We start from the raw sequence: 23,097 nt of genomic DNA on the forward strand, positions 1-23,097 counted from the left end.
ACACACCCATGAGAGAGAGAGAGAGTCATTTTGCCAATCATCTACAGTTGATTAAGAGTATTTTTTGTTTGTATCTTGTCTTTCTCTTTTACAATTTAGGTCAATTGGATACATAAATATTGTATCGCTCTCAATACCAATAAAATATGTCATGAAACTTGTCAATTTGTGTAGTGATTATTTAACATAAACAAATGAATCAAAAGCAAAAAGAATCAGATTCATTATTGGCAATTTGGCATCGATAGTACATAGTACTTAATTTACTCTTATTTAATGTACCAAGCCAATTGAGACTTGCATACTACATCTATAAAAGTTGGCAATCCCTTTTATCAACGGATTACCATCGAATGCTCCCACGGCGCCATTGTGCACAAGTCTTTGAAAATGTAAGTGACATGCTACTATAAATTATATATATGTAATAATCGGTTTTTTCATGAGAATTATGTCATATAAAAGAATTTAAGATTTTTGTTGGACCTTATCGTTTTTCGAAATCCATATAAGTTAAATATTTTATTTTTTTGAAAATCATGTATGTTAGGATTAAAATACTTCAAATTTATGGATAAAGTTTTGTTTAATTATGAACAACTAATTAACTAAGCCAAACTGATAAGATAATATATAGTTTGTATAAAGGTTACGTAATAACATAAATTAATGGGGATATTTGAACCAAATTTAATCAGTTTGTCTTAAACGGTTTGCCTCTACTAGAAATCCAAGAGTATAATACAATAGAATCATCGAGGAAATCTTTTCTCACTCGGCTTTCCTCCAAAAGAAAATACTATTCCGATAAACATTTTTTCTTTACTTTGTATAAACATTTTCTTTGTTTTTAAATGGTTAATGAAATAGGTTCCTAATTATTCCGATAAATCCAAATAATCTACAAGGTACTAAGAACCACGAGTCTAGCCACCTCGCATCAACTGATTGTCACCGTTATTGTTAGTTTTTCGTCATCGACCTCCACGTTGCCTTGAGACAGTTTAACGTGGGTTTCTCACATGGTGTGATTTACTATTTTTTTTTTCTTAACATTCGACCTCAATCAAGATGTATGTGCCAAGGTGATCAAAGAAATATATTAATCCCAAACCTAATTCAGTCACATCTTATATCAATATGTGATAAGTTGTTACGATTTACAAGCTTTCTATTCCACTTAACTTCTCATTCACTGTGAGACGAGTTGTTACACTAATCTTTTTCGAAACCATGAGTAGCACAATAACAACTTGTATCTCCAAACATAACCTTCATGGATTCGGATATTCATTCTCACTTGTATTGCAGATCTCTGAGTGATCAGAAAGTGAAGAAAATAATGTGGAAGCTTCAGATGTCAAAAGGCGATGATGACCCAGGAGTCAGAAGCGTAAATCATCATATTGGTAGGCAATTTTGGGAATTTGATCCACATGCAGGAACACCTGAAGAACGATCTCAAATTGAGAGCATGCATGAAGAGTTCACCAGAAACAGGTTAAATGTTAAGCACAGTTCTGATCTTCTGATGAGATTCCAGGTAATTATAGATGATTGGATTATCATAATTATGATTTCAAGCACTCGTGTAACTAATAGAATTCAGTTTGCAAGCAAGAATCGTGGTGAAACAGAAACATCTCATATACTGGAAGAGGGACAGGATGATGATGAAGATGAAGTGATAAAGACGTTGAAGAAAGCGTTGAAGTTCTACGCACGTCTTCAAGGTGAGGACGGGAGTTGGCCTGCTGATTATGGTGGTCCTTTGTTTCTCCTTCCGGGCCTGGTAAGAATTATATTTTCGCCAATCCAAAACTATTTGTTTATTTGTTAGACAGTGACCATCGCAAGCCATCTAGTTCTATATATAATGCCTCCTTTGTTATATATTGTAGAAAAAGTAATACAAAAACCAGTAGTACGTGATTAATTTTTTTGACGATAAAACCATTGCTGCTTTTTTCTAGATCGGGTATGAAAATAGTGAGGTTATGTTAAATTTTTGTTAAGGTGTTAGATATATTATTTCTAAAAATTTGATATGTTTGATATAAATTTATAACTATACGATTTTTTATTTATGTATATATAGATCAAGGTCACCTTAAATCAAGCTTTGAAAACACTGTGACTCGTAAAACTTGATATTTGACATTTACTCAACTTTACGCTTTACGTCCTTTAAAACATTGGTTTTCATCTATAAACATAACAGTGACCATGGAAAGAATTTATTTGGGTTAGTGGTTGAGCTTCTCTTTAAAAAAAATCTTTGCTTGAGGGTTGAGGGCTCAACTCTTTCATGCCATATCTTACTTTCATATTCAACCTTTCACACTATTTTTTTTTAAATATTCACTTTTCCATACGTTTATTATTTTTTAATACAAATAGAATTTTATTATTTTAAAATATTTAAACTAAAAATATAAATAAACCAACCATTATATTCGATTCTAAATAAAATGATGTGCAGAAATATATGACCAACAAAAACATGTATCTCAATGGTTATATATATGATTTATGGATGAAGATAAGAATTTATGTTAATTTATACTTAACTAGTTGTGAGACCTATATATTATATGGGTTAATTTTTTTTAAAAAAAAAGTTAAATATAAAGGTCTAAATATTTAAGAACTTTGAATTCATAAGAAAATAAGAAAAAATAATAAATTATTGTGATAGAAATGTTTTTTATCTTTTAAATTTAAACAAATAATTTAAATAAATAGAAAAAGGTAATGAGCTTTAATTTTGAGAATTTTGAAATTAATTAATAGGTAAGTTAATTAATCAAATTGATATCAATTTATTACTACATTTATTGCAATTATTATTTTAAAATGAAATTTAATAAAATAGAAAATGAAAAAAAAATGATAATTATATTTTAAGCTTATTAACAATAAAGCATTATTACTCCTTTTAACATAAAATGAAAAAAAAATATGATAATTATTTATAGAAAATGACAAGAAGTTAGCAATTGCTTACACATTTAAGATTTTAATCGTACTCTTGACATGTAGAAGGCAATAAAAAAGAAAAAACATTTATATTTTGGCATCAATAACAATAAAGTTAATTATGGCATTATTTTGAACAAAAAATAACATTCGTAACACATGTATTCTCTATGTCTTGCAATGAGTGTTATTTCCCTGTTATATTATTGACATATACTTTTGTCTTGATATATTATCAAAACCTCAATCAGAAAATGACAAAACAAAACAATTGTATTCAAAACGGAGAATATCTTCTCTCAGAAATAGATAATATTTAAAGATTATGGTAAGATAACACTTTCATCGTATATAAAGAGTATAGTAAATAACAATAAGTTAATATCATTTGTTATTAAAAATGTACAGTCAATTATAGTAAGAGAAAACCATATGTTAGACATAGACTACATTAAAAAGAGAATACATTAAAATTACATTTAGATAATACTTTCAAAAATTCAATAAAAAAATATTCTTTATAGATAGAAAGAATACAATAAGATTACAATAAAATAACACAATCTCTCACACATTAGAAGATTCAATATTATTATAATAAGATAATCAGGTTCTAAATTAGATATTAGATATAAATTAACAGATGCAAAAATTTGTACAGAAAATGTTTGTATACCTATTAATTTCACGGTAATTAAAAATATGAGTAATAATACTATGATCTTAGGAAATCCCTTTTTAGAGATGATATTACCCCTAACTATTGACAAAGATAAAATCATAGGATCTTACAAGAATCAACCCGTTATACTAAATTTTGTCTCGGACCCTTATTCTATCTGGGTCAATGAGTTGAATTTAAAAAGAAACCAAATAAATTTTCTGAAAGAAGAAATCAGAAATGTTCAAATAGATGAACAACTAGAACAACCTAAGTTACAGGAAAAAATTAGATTTTTAACAAATCAATTCTCTTTGAAAATATGTAATGATCATCCTAATGCTTTTTGGGAAAGGAAAAAACATATAGTTACACTTCCTTATGAGGAAGACTTTAATGAAAAACAGATTCCTACCAAGGCAAGACCTTATCAAATGAATTTCGAATACTTAAATATATGTAAAAAAGAAATAACTTCCTTATTAAAAATGTACAGTCAATTATAGTAAGAGAAAACCATATGTTAGACATAGACTACATTAAAAAGAGAATACATTAAAATTACATTTAGATAATACTTTCAAAAATTCAATAAAAAAATATTCTTTATAGATAGAAAGAATACAATAAGATTACAATAAAATAACACAATCTCTCACACATTAGAAAATTCAATATTATTATAATAAGATAATACATTTTATGTGTTCTAATATATATATATATATATATATATATATATATATACCCGTGCCAAACGACGGCTGGGCATAGTTTTTTCAGAAATTAATATCTAGTGGCGATTAGTTCCTTTGCGTAAATGATTTACAACATTTAATAAATTATGAATAAGAGTCATGCTAGAAATACAAAATTAGTAAGAATAAAAAATGAAGAGGTTGGATTGTTTAAAAATGTATACAAACGCATGATTGATTTTACATTATTAATCGTGCACCACTTTTTTACACTCCACATTTGATGTATATACTTTATTGTCTTTCAATTGTTTGTCCGGCTTTACTAATACTTTTGTATAGGCACACAATCATTTCCTTTCGATGAATAGTTTTTTTGATCGGTTATTTCTTTCGTCAATTAGTTTTCATTCGGAAACATGCCATAAAACAACGCACACGTTATATAAGTGGGGAATGAGGATAATTTTTCTTTCGTAAACATGTTATATTCCAAATTAATAATGGAAAATGCGGATTTGATCACAAATGGTGACTGTTTTATGGTCGGAAGTTTTCATAAACATGTTACATACCGGTAGGTTGTTTCAGGTTAGAAATACAAGTATGTTGTTAGATTTAAAATACAATAAGTGGGTTATCCATTTTATAACGCCTTTTAATTAATAATAGTTTGTTTATTTGTAATGTATTTTAGCAAAACAATAATGGTTTATTTCATATTAATGTATGATTTTATTATCATAGAATAATAATTCGTTAATTTATAATGTTTGTAACGGTCGAATTTCTTCGAATCATATTGTGTAAGGATGAATAGCTTGTAGACTAATTGTTACTTTATACCTTATCGTAATCAACTTTTAAAACATAATCACCCTAAGAAAATTTTGAAGTATAATGTCTCAAAAAAAAAAATTGCTATAACTTGGAAAATTAATGTCGTGAGTTTCAAATTTGTGGTATTCATTATTGTCATTCCAAAGATGTTCACATAACTTTTTAATGTTGTAAATTATCAAAATAAATTCGCTTTTTTATTTGTAAATTTCATTTTACATCCCCAAGGGTTCAAATTTAACTTTTATATTCGTAATTTTATATTTAATTTACTTATTAACTAATTATATAAATTTTGATTTATAAAGAATGTTAAAAAAATATTATTTTTGGGAAATTGCTTTGTTAAAAATAGTATCTCTTATGTTCAATATTATGTTATGTTCAATATTATTAATATTGAACTCTAAATGACTAAAAATATGTTTGAAGCTACAATTAATTTATGTTATTTTTAAATACCTATAGTTCATTTGTCGTTATATTTTTCTTTTTTGAAGAAAAAGATATAATTATAACTTTCTTACAATATAAATCATTAATTTTAGTTTTTTGATTTGTCAATTTTATTAAGTCAATGAATTAGTTTGAAAATTGATGTTAAAAATGATTAAATATATTCTTGTTTTTTTTAATATCGAATATGTTGCTTTTGTGAGAATCATGGGTGGACTGATTATTTCAGTCCACGTCCACCATCAACAATTGTTTTCATGTAAACCTCACCTGTTGATTTCATTCCATCTTCAAACCCCCACCAAATTAATTCCATTCTTATGATTTAAAAAAAAAAATAGTCTACCAACAGTCTAAAAAGAGTCCACCAATAAAAAGATATTTGAGCAGCATCAAAGCAATAGGGGCAAAACCATCACAAATTTGATCAAAATATGAAAAGACAAAGCTAAGCAACAAAATGAGATCTGAACCACTCCAAGCCAAGGCAACATGGGCAAAACTAAAACTGTCCACATTTTGACAAATTGATAAATAGGCCACCATTTCTTTTATACCCTTTAGGTTATAAATGACACCAAACCATCCCAACATCGCCACGCAAGGACCATCAAGAACAGCTTCCATAAGGGCTAAAATAACACCAGGTAAGCACTTGATAGTTGATACAAATAGAAAACTCCACCTATGTAAGAGCTACTTAAGATAGGTCCATTTGCCTTTATCATCAACTTGGAATCCTCAAGGAGCCACTTTATTCAAATTTTGTTGCACATTTATAGTCACTTATACATAGTCAAATACACATAGTCACATACAGTCACACACATAATTAACACAACCAAATAGAAATAAACATATATTCGCATTAGTAAGACTTACCATATCATCATCACAGACCTTTGTCTTAATGTGCTCTTTATAAATAATAAGACAACCAATAAATAACTCACTTACCCACCCCAAATTAAAAACTACCCCTTGATCAACATCAACTACCCATCCGAAAATAATCCCACAAGGTACTGAAATCAAATTTAAAAGGTACTGATACCATATAATATTGTCAAGTCCGTAATGTGGACGATTTCAAAAGACAATGTAGAAATCAGAATAGCAGGCGAGAGAGGAAGATAAAAAGCAATCGGGGAGGATATACCAATATGTTATATAAAGCGAATTTTTGTGTTAGACCGATTCAATTGGCGAATTGAGTAAAAAAATAAAGGTTGAGAATGAGAAAATCATTATCAGTCAATTATTTATTTGTGCCGCAAAACGATCTATCGTACCGATGCGACGAATGATGGGTAATATTCATATATGAATATAAATGTAAGTATATTCATATAATAATCCACCACCTCCATTCCGCCACCAACCACCACTACCATCGCCACGAACTATCACTTCCACCTCTGCCACCAACCACCGCCGTCATATTCATATATTAATAATCATTTGTTCATATACTTATTCATATCTGAATATACGTATAAATATATGAATATGATATGCTTCATCAGCACGTAACAACGCTTAAGCGACAGATTCGAAATGAATGGTCTAGATTCATTCCCTCATTCTCAACTTTTTTTTCTCAATTCAACTCTCTCTCTCTCTCTCTCTCTCTCTCTCTCTCTCTATATATATATATATATATATATATATATATATATATATATATATATATATATATATATACTCTAATATCTTTTTAAATCGGCAAGGTAACCTCCGCCTAAATATCATCTATTGTCTCCTACTAGACTTGACTCCTGACCTCTCATTTGAGAGAGTGAGTAATTCTAATATGAAAATGAATATTTGGTTACATCTTTTTGTATTTGAAATAACAATTAGTAGTACTTGTATAGATTGAGCTTACCAGAATTAGTAGTATATCAACATAATTGAATCTGTCACTATATTCAAGTTCAAAATATCGTAATGACAATCACAAGCAAATGTGAATTCAAATTTATCGAAAACAAATATTGAATTGTGAGTCACCATTTACATTTCAGTTGTTTATATAGTAAAAATGAATGTTAACCAAGCTTTAAGTTGTATCACAGATCATTGGATTGCATGTCATGGGGATGAAAGACGTGATTTTGTCCATAGAACACCAAAAGGAAATCCGTCGGTATCTTTATAATCATCAGGTAAACATGAAACTTTGTATTTCTTTCGTCTAAAAGAATGCAAAATCTTTTATGTGGGTTGTTCCAAAAAATACATCTTTCTTTAACCCAGTAATCCTACTTTTAAAATCTACACATTTTTTCCACCACGGGGACTTGAACCTTGACCATTTGAGGGAGGGGCACCTTTCCATTACATCTTATTTAGGGCATCCACAATGCATTAAACTCATTAGAGTTTAATGGATTGACACATCATCATTTTATTTTTTATACAACTCTACAGTAATTATTCTACAATGCATTGAACTCTATATATTTTTAATAGTTAAAAAGTTTCATTTTTCCCATTGAAGAGTTCAATGGCCATTGAACTTCATATCCATTGAATGCCAACATGGCATCTCACGATGGTAGAATTTAATCTATTGAATGTCAATTAGACATGCCACCTCATTCAACTCTTCAATTGAACTATGCATTGTGGATGCTCTTAATAGCAATTAAGTCTTCATTCCCAATTTACTATTACCTATATTATTAATTGTTATTTTAAATTATCAACTATTATGCTTAATTAGTTTTTCTTGTTTCCTCTAAGGAGGCACCATATTAACAATAAATTGGCATATACATGTAGACAATGCTACTGAACTGGTTAAGAGTCATTGACTTGTCAAATTATTGGACAGACTTGGACTCATAGACGTGGTCAACTGAAAATGGGAAAACTGACCCAAACATGATTTCTTGTAGAATGTTGATGGGGGATGGGGTCTACACATAGAAGGGCATAGCACCATGTTTTCTACAGCTTTGAACTATGTGAGCCTAAGATTGCTTGGAGAAAAGATGGATGGTGGTGAAAATGGAGCCATGACTAAAGCAAGAACCTGGATTCTTGATCATGGTAGTGCCACACACATACCCTCATGGGGAAAATTATGGCTCTCTGTAAGGCTCAACCCCATCAACCTTCTCGTTCCTAAATACAAATAGTTGTTTGCTTCTGTACAAATATACATATAATTGTTTTATATTCAGTTTCTTGACTCATTGTGGGTTGGAGACTCTTTTTCATATTTTCATGTTGTGATCAGGACTCACCTTTACTATATGCATATGTTAGGTGCTTGGGGTATATGAATGGAGGGGTAATAATCCTTTGCCACCAGAAATCTGGCTTCTCCCTTACTTTCTTCCTTTACACCCAGGTTCATCTAATTTTGATTCTTTTTTGTCATCTCATGCTTAGGTTATGAGTGGTGATTAGCATAGCATTTTTTCAATTTGATAATGTAGGAAGAATGTGGTGCCACACAAGGATGGTATATCTGCCAATGTCATATTTATATGGTAAACGGTTTGTGGGGCCAATCAGTTCGATTGTTTTATCATTAAGAAGAGAGCTGTACAAGACACTTTATTACCAAGTTAATTGGGACTTATCTAGAAATCAATGTGCCAAGGTAATTTAGTTTTGCTTGGTCAAAGATAGTTTGGATTTCTGGATGTTGTCACGAAGTAGAGATTTACGAGTTATCGGTTTTGCTGGTTCAGGAAGATTTGTATTACCCTCATCCCATAATACAAGACCTTTTATGGGGTGGTTTGAACAAGATTGCTGAACCTCTTCTGATGCAATGGCCCTTCGCAAAGCTCAGAAAAAAAGCATTAAACACTGTGATGCAACATATCCATCATGAGGATGAGAACACGCACTATATTTGCGTTGGACCTGTTAATAAGGTACACATGCCTCAATGATCTCTATCGTGTTCTAGCTTGAAATCTTCATGCATAAAAATGGATCGAGTATACAAACATCCTATAAAACTGTTCTGAAACATTGTGATTGGTTTTTCATGGAAAGTACACTTGATTTTGTCCAATTAGCATCCGACCACCTAGCTATGTTATAATGTTAATTACCTAGCCTAAAAGTCTATAAAAACATTATAAAATATCTTGAAAAGTTGTTGGAAGATAGTTATAGAACATTCATAGAAACATCTACAAAGGAATATATATTAGAAGCATATAGAGATAAAGGTTTTTAGAAAATGTCACGTACATATCTAGAGAAGAAGATCGTAGCTTATGTTAGTGTATTCCGATAATTCAAAAGCTTGCACCAATATGGGAATGTACTTACAATTTTGTATCCATAATAACAAAATACCTATATTTTTATTCATAAGAGCAACATACTTTATTTTTATCTATATTAGCAATGTACCTTACATTTTTATCCATAATAGCAACAAGTTTTGAATTTTTGTATGGAATAGCCATATACTTTGTTGTCTATCCATAATACCAACGTACTATACTATTTTTACCAAGATAAACAATATACTTATATTTTATCTGTAATAGCAACATACTTTCTTTTTTCTCCATAGCAACACAATTCATTTATTAAATAAGTAAACATCATACTATGATTGGTTGTCTCCTTGGGGACGGGCCACACTCGTTAAGTGATGTACTCATCACCACGACGTGGTGATCTGAGGATTCTATCCTAAAAATCGAATATGCTTTTGTCTCTTGGAATCGTATCACCCATGGCGAGGGTCTCGTATAATAGAATAAGAGAACGGTTGCTTTTAGGAGTGCTCTTTCTTGATTTCGGAAAGGAAAAGCTTGGTTGCGGTGGACTGACCTCTTTAGGCAAGAGAGGCAGTAGGAAGAGAGCCATTAGAAAAGAAAGAAATTCAAAATGTTCCTGAATTCGTCCTTTCTTTCTTCCACCTTGAGACTGCTCCTATAATTTAGCAGATGTTGAGTGTCGCCATCACCACCTTTTAAAACTGATAAATATGATATAAGAATAATGACAGATAAACAACTTCATGTTATCTTCCAACCAACCATGTCCAAACACTAGCAAACTAAGTACGTTGCTTGATACCTTCACCGAAGGGCTTCCTACATCTCTCTTTCATGAGTTTTAGTCCAATTTGAACATTTTCACTATTCATCCCGATAAAACGTGATGTTAGTGTTGGAACACAAAAACAATCAATATAATATTGAAAATATGTTGTGGAAGGATGAATAACTTTTCAATACTACTTTTATTTCAACAAGCTCCAATATTCATAGAAGAATATGAGCAGGGAACAGAGGATTTTAATGCAAGGAATAACGTTTTCGTGCACACATGCACAATCCGAAGGTTACACCCCTATATATATTTACATGGGAAGACAGATATGACAAATCAACCTATTATGAGATGACATGTGGAGCATAGTAAGTCACCAAATTTTAACAAAAAAAGATTCATGGGGCTTACGACATGATACGCACGTGCATGCTACAACACGTGTAATTTTACGAAGGAGAAACATATCCGAAAGTAAAATACAAAACCTCTCACGGAACAACGAACTCACAAATAGATATTCTTAAAAACAGACACAACAATTTGATCTTCAACAGTTGGTGTATGTATTTTATGATGTATAGTCGGCCCATGTAGGATAGCGGATTACCCATGTACTTATGTATATGTGTTTGATTAATGAGGATATGATCAGTTTCCATGGGAAAATCATTTACTAAATGACTAGTCTTTTGATGGTGTAGAAGCTTTCAGAGAAAAATATCATTTGATATTAGCCGAGAGATTATGTTATCATCACAGCAAGATTATGTTTCCTAGTATTCTGGGATATTAGTTAGTGAAGATATCGTACATATCCTATACACCGAAAATAGTGTATAACAGCCTGTATATATACTTATATTATTAAAGAAATACACACAGATTCAAGATAATTGTTAGCATGGTATCAGAGCCCGTAATCTTCTGAAAACCCTTCTCAACCGCCGATCTTCTTATTCTTTCTTCTTTCTTCTATCTGATCTTCTTCTTCCCGGGATCTGATATTTTATCTTCTTTACAGTCTACTTTAAAATTTAGCTCTAGTTCTAAAACTTTATCTCATGTATGTTCTTCTTGTGTGTTTGGAAAACAATCTAAATTTCTTTTTTATGCTTCAAATTCTATCACAAATTTTCCTTTCGATATAATTTACACGATTTGTGGACATAACATGTGCTAAGTTCTAGTGGTCATCAATGTTATCTCTTATTTTTAGATGACAAAACTAATTTCTTGTGGACATAACCACTTGCACACAAATCTCAAGTTTATTCCACTTTCGTTCAATTTTTCACACTCATCAAAACCCAATTTCCTTTTACAATAAAAACAATACAGTGTGATAATGGTTGCGAGTATAACAATCATAACTTTCATCAATTTTGTTCTCAAAATGTCATCCAGTTTCGATTCTCTTTTCCACACACATCTCCACAAAATGACAAGCAGAAAGAAAAATATGTTCAATCAATAATGTGTTGCTCACTCTTCTTGCTCACTCCACAGTGTCATTACGCTTTTGGCACCACGCCCTTCAACATGCCACTTATCTTCTCAAACATTCTTCCAAGTAATCTCTTACATAAACTCACATACTCACCTTGTATAGAATCTACAACCCACATATTCGCATTTACGCACTTTCGGAAGTCATTGATATCCCCTAACCTCTCCTACTATTATACACAAATTAAACAAACGGTCATCACCCTGTGTTTTCTGGGTTACCCATCCAACCATCGGGGGTATAAATGTTATGACATCCAAACCCGTACCATCATCCTGTCCCGCCACGTTATTTTTGACGAAACAATATTCCCATTCTCAAAATTGTCATCTTCACCATCAACTACTTCCATTCAATCCAATATCGAATTAGATCCTCATCCTTCCTTATGTTCTTCTTCTGACCCATCGCCAACCACTACTCACACGCCATCTCCAACCCCCCCTATCCAATTCACTTATTCATATCGTTCCAACCAGGCTCCACATCCACCTCCTGTCACGCAGCAACCAACGCCCCATCTTCCCCCCATGTCACAACCTACCTCAAATCGAACCATACACACCAGAAGTATGTATGGCATCTCTAAACCAAAACAACCTTTCATTCTTCATGCAACATCGTCTATCTCACATTTACCTAAAACTCCTTTCAAAGCTCTCAAAAATCCAGATTAAAATACAGCCATGAACGATGAATTCCAGGCCCTTATTGACAATAATACGTAGAAGTTAGTCCCAAAAACTCCGAATATGAATGTGGTACGGAGTATGTGGATTTATCGCCACCAAAATAAGTCTGATGGTTCTTTAGAGCGATACAAATCTCGTTTGGTTTGTGATGGCAGGTCTGAAAAGGAAGGAATCGACTGTGGAGACACATTTAGTCCTGTGGTGAAGCCAACAACAATAAGCACAGTTCTTTCCATCGCTCTCTCAAATGCATGGCAAATTCACCAACTTGACGTGAAAAACGCGTTTTTACACGGGCACCTACATGAAACTGTGTACATGCATCAACCCCTAGGGTTTTGAGATCCCTCCTATCCGAACCATGTTTGCTTACTCAATAAATATTTATACGGCCTCAAACAAGCGCCCCGGGTTTGGTACCAACGATTCGTTGATTACGTGTTCACCTTGGGATTCAAACACAGCAAATGTGATCATTCTCTGTTCGTTTACAAGAACGAATCACATACGGCCTTCCTCCTTCTATACGTAGATGACATCTTGCTCGTGACATCATCACCACACTTACGCCAAAAATTCATGCAATTATTAGCTAATTTGCAATGAAAGATCTTGGCCCTCTAAGCTACTTTCTTGGCATTTCAGTTACACGAAGCAACAATTCCTTTCATCTTTCACAGCACAAATATGCCACCGAAATCCTAGAAAGAGCCGACATGAGTTCCTGTCATCCATCATCCACACCAGTTGACACAAAATCCAAGTTAAGTAACAATGATGGCACTCTTCTATCCGATGGAGGCACTCACTACCGTCAGCTAGCCGGTGCACTCCAATACATTACGTTCACTCGTCCGGATATCTTTTATGTCGTTCAGCAAATTTTCATGCACATGCATGCTCCTTAAACAACCCACTTCAACGCTCTTAAAAGGATCTTGCGCTACATAAAGGGCACACTCCATCACAGCTTGCACATCACCAGATCACCCACACACTCCATTATCGCATACACATATGCTGATTGGGCAGGGTGCCCGGACACAAGACAATCGACGTCAGGATATGCTATCTACATGGGAAACAATCTCGTCTCTTGGTCATCAAAGCGACAACCAACTCTTTCCCGATCAAGTGTCGAGGCGGAGTATAGAGGCGTTGCAAATGTAGTATCCGAAACATGTTGGCTACGGAATCTACTATTAGAACTTCATTTGCCTCAAAATAAAGCCACGTTCGTCTACTGTGACAATGTCAGTGCAGTATACCTATCCTGCAATCATGTTCAACATCAAAGAATAAAACACATCGAGCTTGACATCCACTTTGTTCGAGAAAAAGTTGCTCGTGGTCAAATCAGTGTTTTTCACATTCCCTCACGCTATCAGGTCGCGGATATCTTCACTAAAGGTCTACCTCTCGTGCTATTTGATCACTTCAAAAACAGCCTCAACGTCCGTGTTCCTCCCGATTCGACTGCGGGGGTATATTAGCCGAGAGATTATGTTATCATCACAGCAAGATTATGTTTCCTAGTATTCTGGGATATTAGTTAGTGAAGATATCGTACATATCCTATACACCGAAAATAGTGTATCACAGCCTAAATATATACTTGTATTATCAATGAAATACACACTGATTCTAGATAATTGTTAGCATTTGAAATACAATAACTAAATCTATAATTGCATTGGCAAATTCGGCTGTGGATGAAAATGGTTTTGAAAATCTAAATGTTTCTGACTATTAAGTAAATTTATGTAAATTCAGTACTTTCTAGTTTGCTCATGGTTTTCTTGATGTTTATTTGAATTTGAACCCAGTATATAACTCATATGAAACGAGAAAACAGGTGCTCAACATGTTATGCTGTTGGGTGGAGGATCCAAAGTCGCCTGTAAATAAACTGCACCTCTGTAGGATCAAAGACTATCTTTGGATAGCTGAAGATGGAATGAAGATGCAGGTTATTTTTGAGTCACCCCATTTTTTCTTTTTTCTTATCAACTTCAAAGACCATCTTTGTAACCCTTAACTTATGAGACCTCAGGGATACAACGGATCACAATTGTGGGATGCTGTTTTGGCGGCTCAAGCAATATTAGCAACCAATCTCGTAGATGAAAATGGCCCCATGCTTCTGAAAGCACACGACTTCATTAAAAACTCACAAGTATATCAACCTTACCTCACTAAAAATTTTATCTTACACTTGAACACAGATAGGTGGCGATCATTATATTGTTGTTTATGTGAAGGTTAGAAAAAATAGTTCGGGTAATATTCAGTCATGGTATCGTCACATATCACTGGGTGGATGGCCATTTTCTACTCCAGATAATGGTTGGCCTGTATCAGATTGCACTGCTGAAGCTTTAAAGGTATACAGCTTGATCTTGCCATATACAAACCTTCTAGTACTATCAGAATATGGATTTCTCCACGTTTTTGTTGTTTTCTAGAGATAGAGTTCAATCCCACCAATAGAACGCAACCTTCAGTGTATCTTATGAATAGGAAACAAACCTATATATATGTCCGGATGAATGGCTTAATGTACTAAATCCATTAAGTAAATAGGAAACAAGCACTCTAACTTTCATTATATTATTGCATATGGGTGATGGTGATGATAACTAATGAATATGACGATGATGATTAATGGCAGGCGTTGGTGATGCTATCACAAATGCCATATGACATAGTTGGAGAAGCAATAGCACCAGAATGTTTATATGATGCTGTTCATTTGCTACTAACTCTCCAGGTAATATATGTAGGAAAGCCAGTAAATTTTTGGGCCCCTGAATTTATAAATTAACTACATTTTTTCTTCTATGGGTATGTTATTTTTTAACTTATAGTTATATACTAAAATATATAAGCATATTCTTGTTAACTATAAAGAAATTGGAGGAAGCGAGCACCCCTGTTTGTCCCACCCTACATCTATGACTTGAGTTTCAAAACTACCTGTCATCAGAGAATTATAAATTATTTTAATTTTTTCTATGTTTTAGGATAATACACCTTTTTTAAACAACTGAGAGGGAACTGTTGTTTACAATAAATTAGACTACCACACTCATCAATATATGCTTTTTTTTTGTCAATGATCTTCCTGTTCCAGAATGGAAATGGTGGATTTTCCTCATATGAGCTCAAGAGGTCTTATGCATGGTTAGAGGTTAGTATGTGTACAAACCACCAATCTTTTTGGTTGTACAAATCTTCTAATATTGAAGACTGATCATATATGTATACCATAGGTGATTAATCCAGCTGAAACATTTGGAGACATCATGATTGATTACCAGTAAGCCCACCTGCCTACTACACTTTACCTTATAAATCTTGGATGTTCTTTGTGTTCAGTGTTCCTTATCTGAAAGATATTTGTAATTTAGGTATGTGGAGTGTACATCCGCAGTGGTGCAAGGCCTAAGATCCTTTACAAAACTCTATCCAAATCATCGTAGGGATCAAATAGAAGTATGCATTGACAAAGCCATAACATTTATTGAGAGCTCACAACTGCCTGATGGCTCATGGTTATTCTTTTCTCTCTCTCTAGTTTTTTCTTTTTTTAGTTCTAATGGGTTGTACACGATATAGGTACGGATCATGGGCAATTTGCTACACTTATGGAACTTGGTTTGGTATAAAAGGGTTGGTTGCAGGTGGTAAGACATACGAAACTAGTCATTGCATTAGAAAGGCTTGTGCTTTCTTACTCTCCAAACAACTTCATTCTGGGGGTTGGGGAGAAAGCTACACTTCTTGCCAACAAAAGACATACACAAGTCTCGTAGGGAACAAATCCCACATCACAAACACTTCATGGGCTTTGCTAGCTCTCATAGAAGCCAAACAAGTATGTTATAAATTTGGAAATATAAAGTATTCATTGTTGATTACGCATCATAAATGCAGAAAATAGCAACGTTATTTCATCAGTTTGTTTGTTATAGCATTTGTCTTGCAATTATTTCTATTACATCATTGTATTTTCAAGGTTTTTCTTAGTAAGAAATTGTACTTTGAAAAATTTGTCGAGTTAAAACTGTTGTACGTTAAAATTAAAAAATAAATAAATAAAAATTAAAAAAAATAAAAATAAATAAAAAAAAAACTACTAGAAGATTGTACTTTGAAAATCGCCTAGTATATTATAAGTAAAAATTGTTTTGTATTTGGATGGTGTTGCCATAATTGGGTAGATTATTTAAAGTACAATGCTGAAATAGGAGGAAATGAAACTAGAATGTTATAACAAAAAGATAACTGAAAGTATATTGCTATTTCTTACATTTAAATCTTCATTTTCATGGTGATTAGGCCAAAAGAAATCAAATCCCACTCCATCGTGCTGCAAAAGTACTCATTGATCACCAAATGGATAATGGAGATTTTCTACAGCAGGTAATTAACTTCATGCGTGTGTGGATGTAGATGAAGTCAAACAAATTCGATGATTCGAGCTCTTGTTTATTGTGCTTTAACAGAGTTTCTTTTTTTTTTCAGGAAATTATAGGGGTGTTTAACAAAAACTGTATGATAAGTTACTCGTCTTATAGGAACATATTTCCTATTTGGGCTCTTGGAGAATACCTCAATTATGTAATAATCAGGAAGAAATCTCATGCTTGATATGTATCATAATCCTTTTAAACTTCTGTCTTCGTGTATATTGTGTAAATTACTATCTTTTTACATGTAATGTTTTATAGCTTGAAGCTCGTGTTCACTTGCCAAATTACATTTATATTCTTGATATGAGTTTAGTGATTCCAGAAAAAAAGAACTATTATTGTGTGAATTTTTTGATGTTCAGGGCGGATCTTTATAGTGTCCCGAGCCACTACCCGATTTCGTCTCATAAGGGTAAAAAAATTGTATTATTGTGCATCTAGTATTAGGTCCAACAACATAGAAATATGGTGCACCAAATCTTAGCCTAAACTCGTAAAAAAATAGCCCAATGAAATTTAACATATAATAGCCCAAAAAAACCATAACCAATACAAAATCCCACTTCTAGTTTAGTTTTTGTTTTATGCGGATACGAGATACAAGAGACAATAAGCAGAACATGAGAGGGAACAACGAAGTATCGAACAGGAGGAAAAAAAACACTTGATTAACCACTTATTCGGTTCGTCCAATCTACAAGTAGCCAAGCAAAAACATTTTTGAGCATTTGAGCTTCCTCCCATCCGAATTTGAGAGATCTCTAACCCTAGAAACAAGTAAATATTGATATTTTATTAGGTTTATGATTTATGGAATTAGTTGTTTTTTTTGTTGAAATTATTAATTGTTTTGGTGAATTTATTAGTTGTTTTGGTGAACTTAATTGTTGTTTTGCTTGAAATTAATTCTTGACTTCTTGTTGTATAACTTACTTGTTAAAATATTGACATGTTAGGGAAAATTAGGTCTTTTTTTAAGAGACGAAGCTCCGATGAATCAAGTATTGAAGAATCATCCAAAAGACAATGCTCCAATCAATCATTCCCTACGTTTCTAATGTAATCCACAAAGACCACAATCACAAAGTTCACTAGTTTAAAGAGAATTTCCGACCTTTCTCATTTGATGGTGGAAACGGAGAAACATCAATCTTATCCTATGGTTTATACGTTATTAAAGTTGGTTTTGGTTTACTCGTCACGGCCGCAACAATGGAAAGATGTTTTTACACGATGAAGCTCTTGAAGACGGACTTACGTAACAAAATGGGTGATGATTTTTTGAACGATGTCTTGATTTGTCATGTTGAAATAGAATCCCTTATGAAAGTTAAGATCAAAGATGTAATGGATCGATTTCAAAAAATATGTACACGTAGATGTCAAATTAAAAATGTAAGTTCTAGAACTATTAGTTTGTTATTTTTAATGCACTCGTATTTTAAATTTTTTTATGATATTATATTTAATCGGAAAAAAAATCGATGTCACTACTGCTACACATTCTTGTGTCCGCCTCTGGTTCGGAACTTATTGATATGGAACGGGAAGTGGTTACTTTCTAGGCCTGAAACTGTGAACCTCGCCTCTATATATAGATCTTGTGTAACTTGTAAAAAACCATAGAGATCTATCTGGTTTGACGTAATAATAATACCCTATTCGTGTGAACCACATAATTTCTATGTGTGCTTTATTTTCTCATTGCATCTTATAGTGTATATATGCCGATCATATACCTAATAACATATAAACTACTATCATGAGTATTATATGGTGTTCGAACTTATTTATGGAAGTTTGAGTGGTTACTCTTTGTAGCAATGAATGGTGTAAGAACCATGGTGGCTTGTTAATTGGTCGAACCATGACGTGCAAGTCATGGTGACCTAACATAGTCGGACTATGGTGTAAGAACCATGGTGGCTTGTTAATTGGCCGAACCATGATGTGCAAGTCATGGTGAACTAACATAGCCAGACCATTGTGTAAGAACCATGATGGCTTGTTAATTGGTGGAACCATGATGTGAAAGTCATGGTAAGCTAACATAGTCGGACCATGATGTAAGAACCATGGTGGCTTTGGTATGAACCGAGGCATTTCGCCACTAAGAGTTAGATGGATTTGGTGATCAAACCAGACAAAGTTACTCTGCTTGTGCCAAGTATGCAGTGCAATTTGCACCTTGTTCATGTGCCTTTGTATTCACTTACTATTAACAGCGTACTAAATATATGTAAATTGTACCTTACGACCACTATGATGTGATGTATGATTTGAAGTGTGGGGTGCTTTGTTAGAAAGTAGATTAGCTCGACTCACGAAAGGACAAAGAATTTGTTTTCAAGTGAAGAAAATCAAAGAGTTTGTTTCATCAATCTAATGTGAGAAAAATCATGACTCTTTATCGACAAGGTATTGTTTTGTTAATGAGATGCAGTAAGAATCAAAGTCTCTTAGTGGTGCATAACTATTTGGGAGATTTTGGTGGCAATCATAAAAGAAATTATCCCAACTGTATACAACCATAAGATGGTTGCACTCTTATCTCTTTTTTGTCGAGATAAATTTTGAACGCATCATTTTGAACTGTTAAAGTGGGTACAAATTTATTTGAAGATGAGTATCTGAAGATAACCGGATCTTAAAAGAAACAGAATAGAAATTCTCTGAAGCTAAATCAGACGTGTGCATGGAATAAGAGTGGCAAGGGCTTCGTTTTTTTATTGTATCCTTTATTTGTTTAATTTTCTTAATCAAAGATAATAATTTGTGAAAATAAATTCAGTGGAGAGTTCTGAGAAGTAGAGAGTTTCCAGAAAGTGAAACCTTGGTAGGACAGATCTATGAGATCTTTTAGGAGCTAAGCCTAAACAGATCTATCAAGATATTTGAAGAGATGCAAATGTAACTCGTGAAGCGGTAGCTATTTTCTTGAGGTCCCATGGGTGGCGCCACTTGATGAAACCCGAAAAATGGTCATAAGGTTGATCTAGTCGTGATCTCGGATGAGTGTTTGGATGTCGTGAGCGAGCCCTGATTTGATTCTTGCTTCATTCATAAACAAGGATCGTTAGAGTCTCCTCGGGACTTGCGTCCCGGGAGCAACCTCTGACGATCAAGTTAGTATCAATATGAAACGATAATCGGATCCTTAGAGTGAGGGGAATCCGAGTGTATGTAAGTGTGATGAGTATGTAGAGAGAGTTGGAGCCTACCCATATTTATGTTTGTCCATATATATATATATATATATATATATATATATATATATATATATATATATATATATATATATATATATATATATATATATATATATATATATGTAATAGGAAGTACTTTTAGCTTGGGAAGGTAAATTCTAGTTGTGCATTGGGAAGGTGTAACGACCCAAATTTCAACCCAAAATTTTCAAGTTAATTTTTTAAGTGTTTATTCAAATCACAACTAAAATATTTAAAACATTTATCAGAGTATCATTTAAAAGTTATCATGTACACAAGTCCCCTATTGATTCGATGAAATCGAGTCATGCCCCTTCTTTAATATAAGAAAACCTGAAACAAGTAAACCGCAAACGTAAGCACAAAGCTTAATGAGTTCCATAAAATACCACACACATCACAGCACAAATAAACAGCTATGGGTTATCAGCAACCCTGGGGACTATCAGCAGTCCCAGTGGGCTAACAGCACGCCCAGTGGGTTATCAGCAACCCTGGAGACTATCAGCAGTCTTAGTAGGCTAACAGCACGTCCGGTGGGTTATCAGCAACCCTGGAGACTATCAGCAGTCTCAGTGGTCAAATAGCACGCCCGGTGGGTTATCAGCAACCCTGGAGACTATCAGCAGTCTCAGACACATATAAACAACATAAGACAATAATAATAGCTAGACCCAGTTGGTCATCACAGATACAGCTATCCTACCACACAAGCACATACAAACAAGTAAGAGTCACAAAGACAGCTAGCATCCTACATACATAATTTAGTGAGCCGGCATTGGTGCCTTCGACTCATGAGCACCGGGAGAAGACTCACCTCAAACTGCTGAAACAACCAGATAAATGCTCGAACTGTGGATCCGGGAAACCTCTGCACTAAATATCATCAGTCAATATCCTTATTAATAATCAGATCATAAACCACAACCGGACCCTACCCAAAGATACCCAAAAGCCTGCAATGGCCCGAAATCCTAAATGGTGCCCAAAGCCCACTATGGGCCCAAATCCAAGAAGGCCCAAAGCCTAACAATGACCCAAAGTCAAAAAGGACTAGTGACCCAATAAGACCAAAAACCTTAATAGTCCAAATATGGCCCAAACCCAAAAGTCCACAAAAGTAAACGGCGGTCAACAATCTGAGTACGCCCTGCGTACTCGATCTACGCCTAGCGTACGCCACCTTTTGGCCAGTACGCGTTGTGTACGAGCTAGGTACGACCAGCGTACTTCACAGCAGCCCAAACTCATCATTAAGGACTTAAATGGTTAAGTTACTAAGTCCACTTCTCAGATCTGATCCCAAATAACATCTTAACCCATAAAGTCAAAGACTTTAAGCCTTTGCATGGATGGAAAGAGTTTAAACCTTGAAACTCAAACTTGATCCACACTCAACAATACCAAATTCTTGCATGGATAGAAAGGGACCATCAATTAACCATTTTTATGAATCCACAAGACCTAAAATGCTTGAAAGGACAACTAATAAGCTCTGGAGTACTCCATACTCACAAAGGTCTAAGCTTTGGGACAAAAGTTCATTAAAAAACCCATCGATGGAGATCTAAAAGGAAACTCATCATGGTATGAACTTTATACCTTTAGAAGATGCACCAAATGGAGTAGTTTCTGGATCCAAAAGCTTGCAAGCAACCCCTCCTTCTTCACTAGTCTTCTTCTTCAACAAAAGGCCACCAAAATCACCACCAAACTTCCATATCTTCACTCACAAAGGATACACTCGATATTAGGGTTTGAAAGGAGTGGAGGTTGATTATGGGAGGCCCAAGGGTGAGTTAATGCCTTTAAATATGGGTGACACACTAAAAATTAGGGTTTGGCATCAGCCTACGTACGCCCCGCATACTTCTAGTACACCCAGCGTACTAGGTTCAAATCTGTGATCACCTCTTGCCTAGTACACACGCCCAATGTACACCCTGTACGCCCAACGTACTAGGCTCAACCTAAAACCCCTCCAACTTCGAATGGCCATAACTTCTTCGCTCTAACTCCGATTTCGACGTTCTTTATATCCACAAAAAGGTAACGAAAATCCCCATAATAATATCTAGATATCTTGGACTGAGTACTCCTCGAACAAAAATCCATTTCTCATGAAAGAAACTGACCTATGAGTTTTCCCACCCTACCCTTCGGCCCAAAGCACAATCTAGAGGATTTAGGTCTCATAATCTTCATGCCTTCTTCCAAAAGATCTAAACATCGCCTCCTTAAGGCCTCAAAGCTTTTATGGAATCGATTTCCAGCCCATGACCCTGAATCACAGAATGGACCAGAACAGGGTGCTACAGAAGGGGAGCAAGGTTGGAATTTTTTGTATTGGGAAGGAGCGAGCTGCAAAACCGAACCGAACCATGTTGGTCGAATGGCCGAACTGAACCATCAGATAAGGCCAAACCGAACCTGGTTGGCCGAATGACCAAACTGAACCATTAGTAGAAGGCCGAACCGAACCTGGTTGGAAGAATGACCAAACCGAACCATTA

At 33.9% G+C, this 23,097-nt stretch overlaps 1 protein-coding gene across 9 annotated transcripts; it reads left to right on the top strand.

Moving 5' to 3' along the window:
* Nucleotides 1-302: 302 nt before the first annotated feature.
* LOC145116525 (cycloartenol Synthase-like) lies at nt 303-17,626 on the top strand. 9 transcript variants are annotated; one of them, XM_079052863.1, is made up of 18 exons: nt 823-1,085; nt 1,312-1,543; nt 1,622-1,792; nt 7,713-7,802; nt 8,538-8,735; nt 8,911-8,995; nt 9,084-9,250; nt 9,342-9,530; nt 14,732-14,845; nt 14,930-15,052; nt 15,138-15,260; nt 15,548-15,646; nt 16,010-16,066; nt 16,149-16,195; nt 16,287-16,430; nt 16,495-16,753; nt 17,218-17,301; nt 17,404-17,626. In XM_079052863.1, the coding sequence occupies exons 1-18, from the start codon at nt 1,072-1,074 to the stop codon at nt 17,527-17,529; spliced, it is 2,322 nt and encodes a 773-aa protein (XP_078908989.1). In that variant the 5' UTR covers nt 823-1,071; the 3' UTR covers nt 17,530-17,626. The 9 variants fall into 9 exon arrangements, with proteins under 9 accessions (XP_078908986.1, XP_078908989.1, XP_078908985.1 ...); XM_079052862.1 differs by having other exon boundaries at nt 824-1,085; nt 1,610-1,792; XM_079052864.1 differs by having other exon boundaries at nt 824-1,085; nt 1,610-1,792; nt 17,385-17,522.
* The last annotated feature ends 5,471 nt before the right edge of the window (nt 17,627-23,097 follow it).

This window comes from Lactuca virosa, chromosome 5 (genome assembly GCF_052849685.1).
Source record: "Lactuca virosa cultivar CGN04683 chromosome 5, Lactuca_virosa_CGN04683_v6, whole genome shotgun sequence".
Lineage (NCBI taxonomy): Eukaryota > Viridiplantae > Streptophyta > Magnoliopsida > Asterales > Asteraceae > Lactuca > Lactuca virosa.

Coding starts and splice junctions, on each gene's coding strand:
- LOC145116525 (XM_079052859.1), top strand. Junction 14,846..14,929: donor AAGATGGAATGAAGATGCAG/GTTATTTTTGAG, acceptor ATGAGACCTCAG/GGATACAACGGATCACAATT. Junction 16,067..16,148: donor GGTCTTATGCATGGTTAGAG/GTTAGTATGTGT, acceptor TGTATACCATAG/GTGATTAATCCAGCTGAAAC.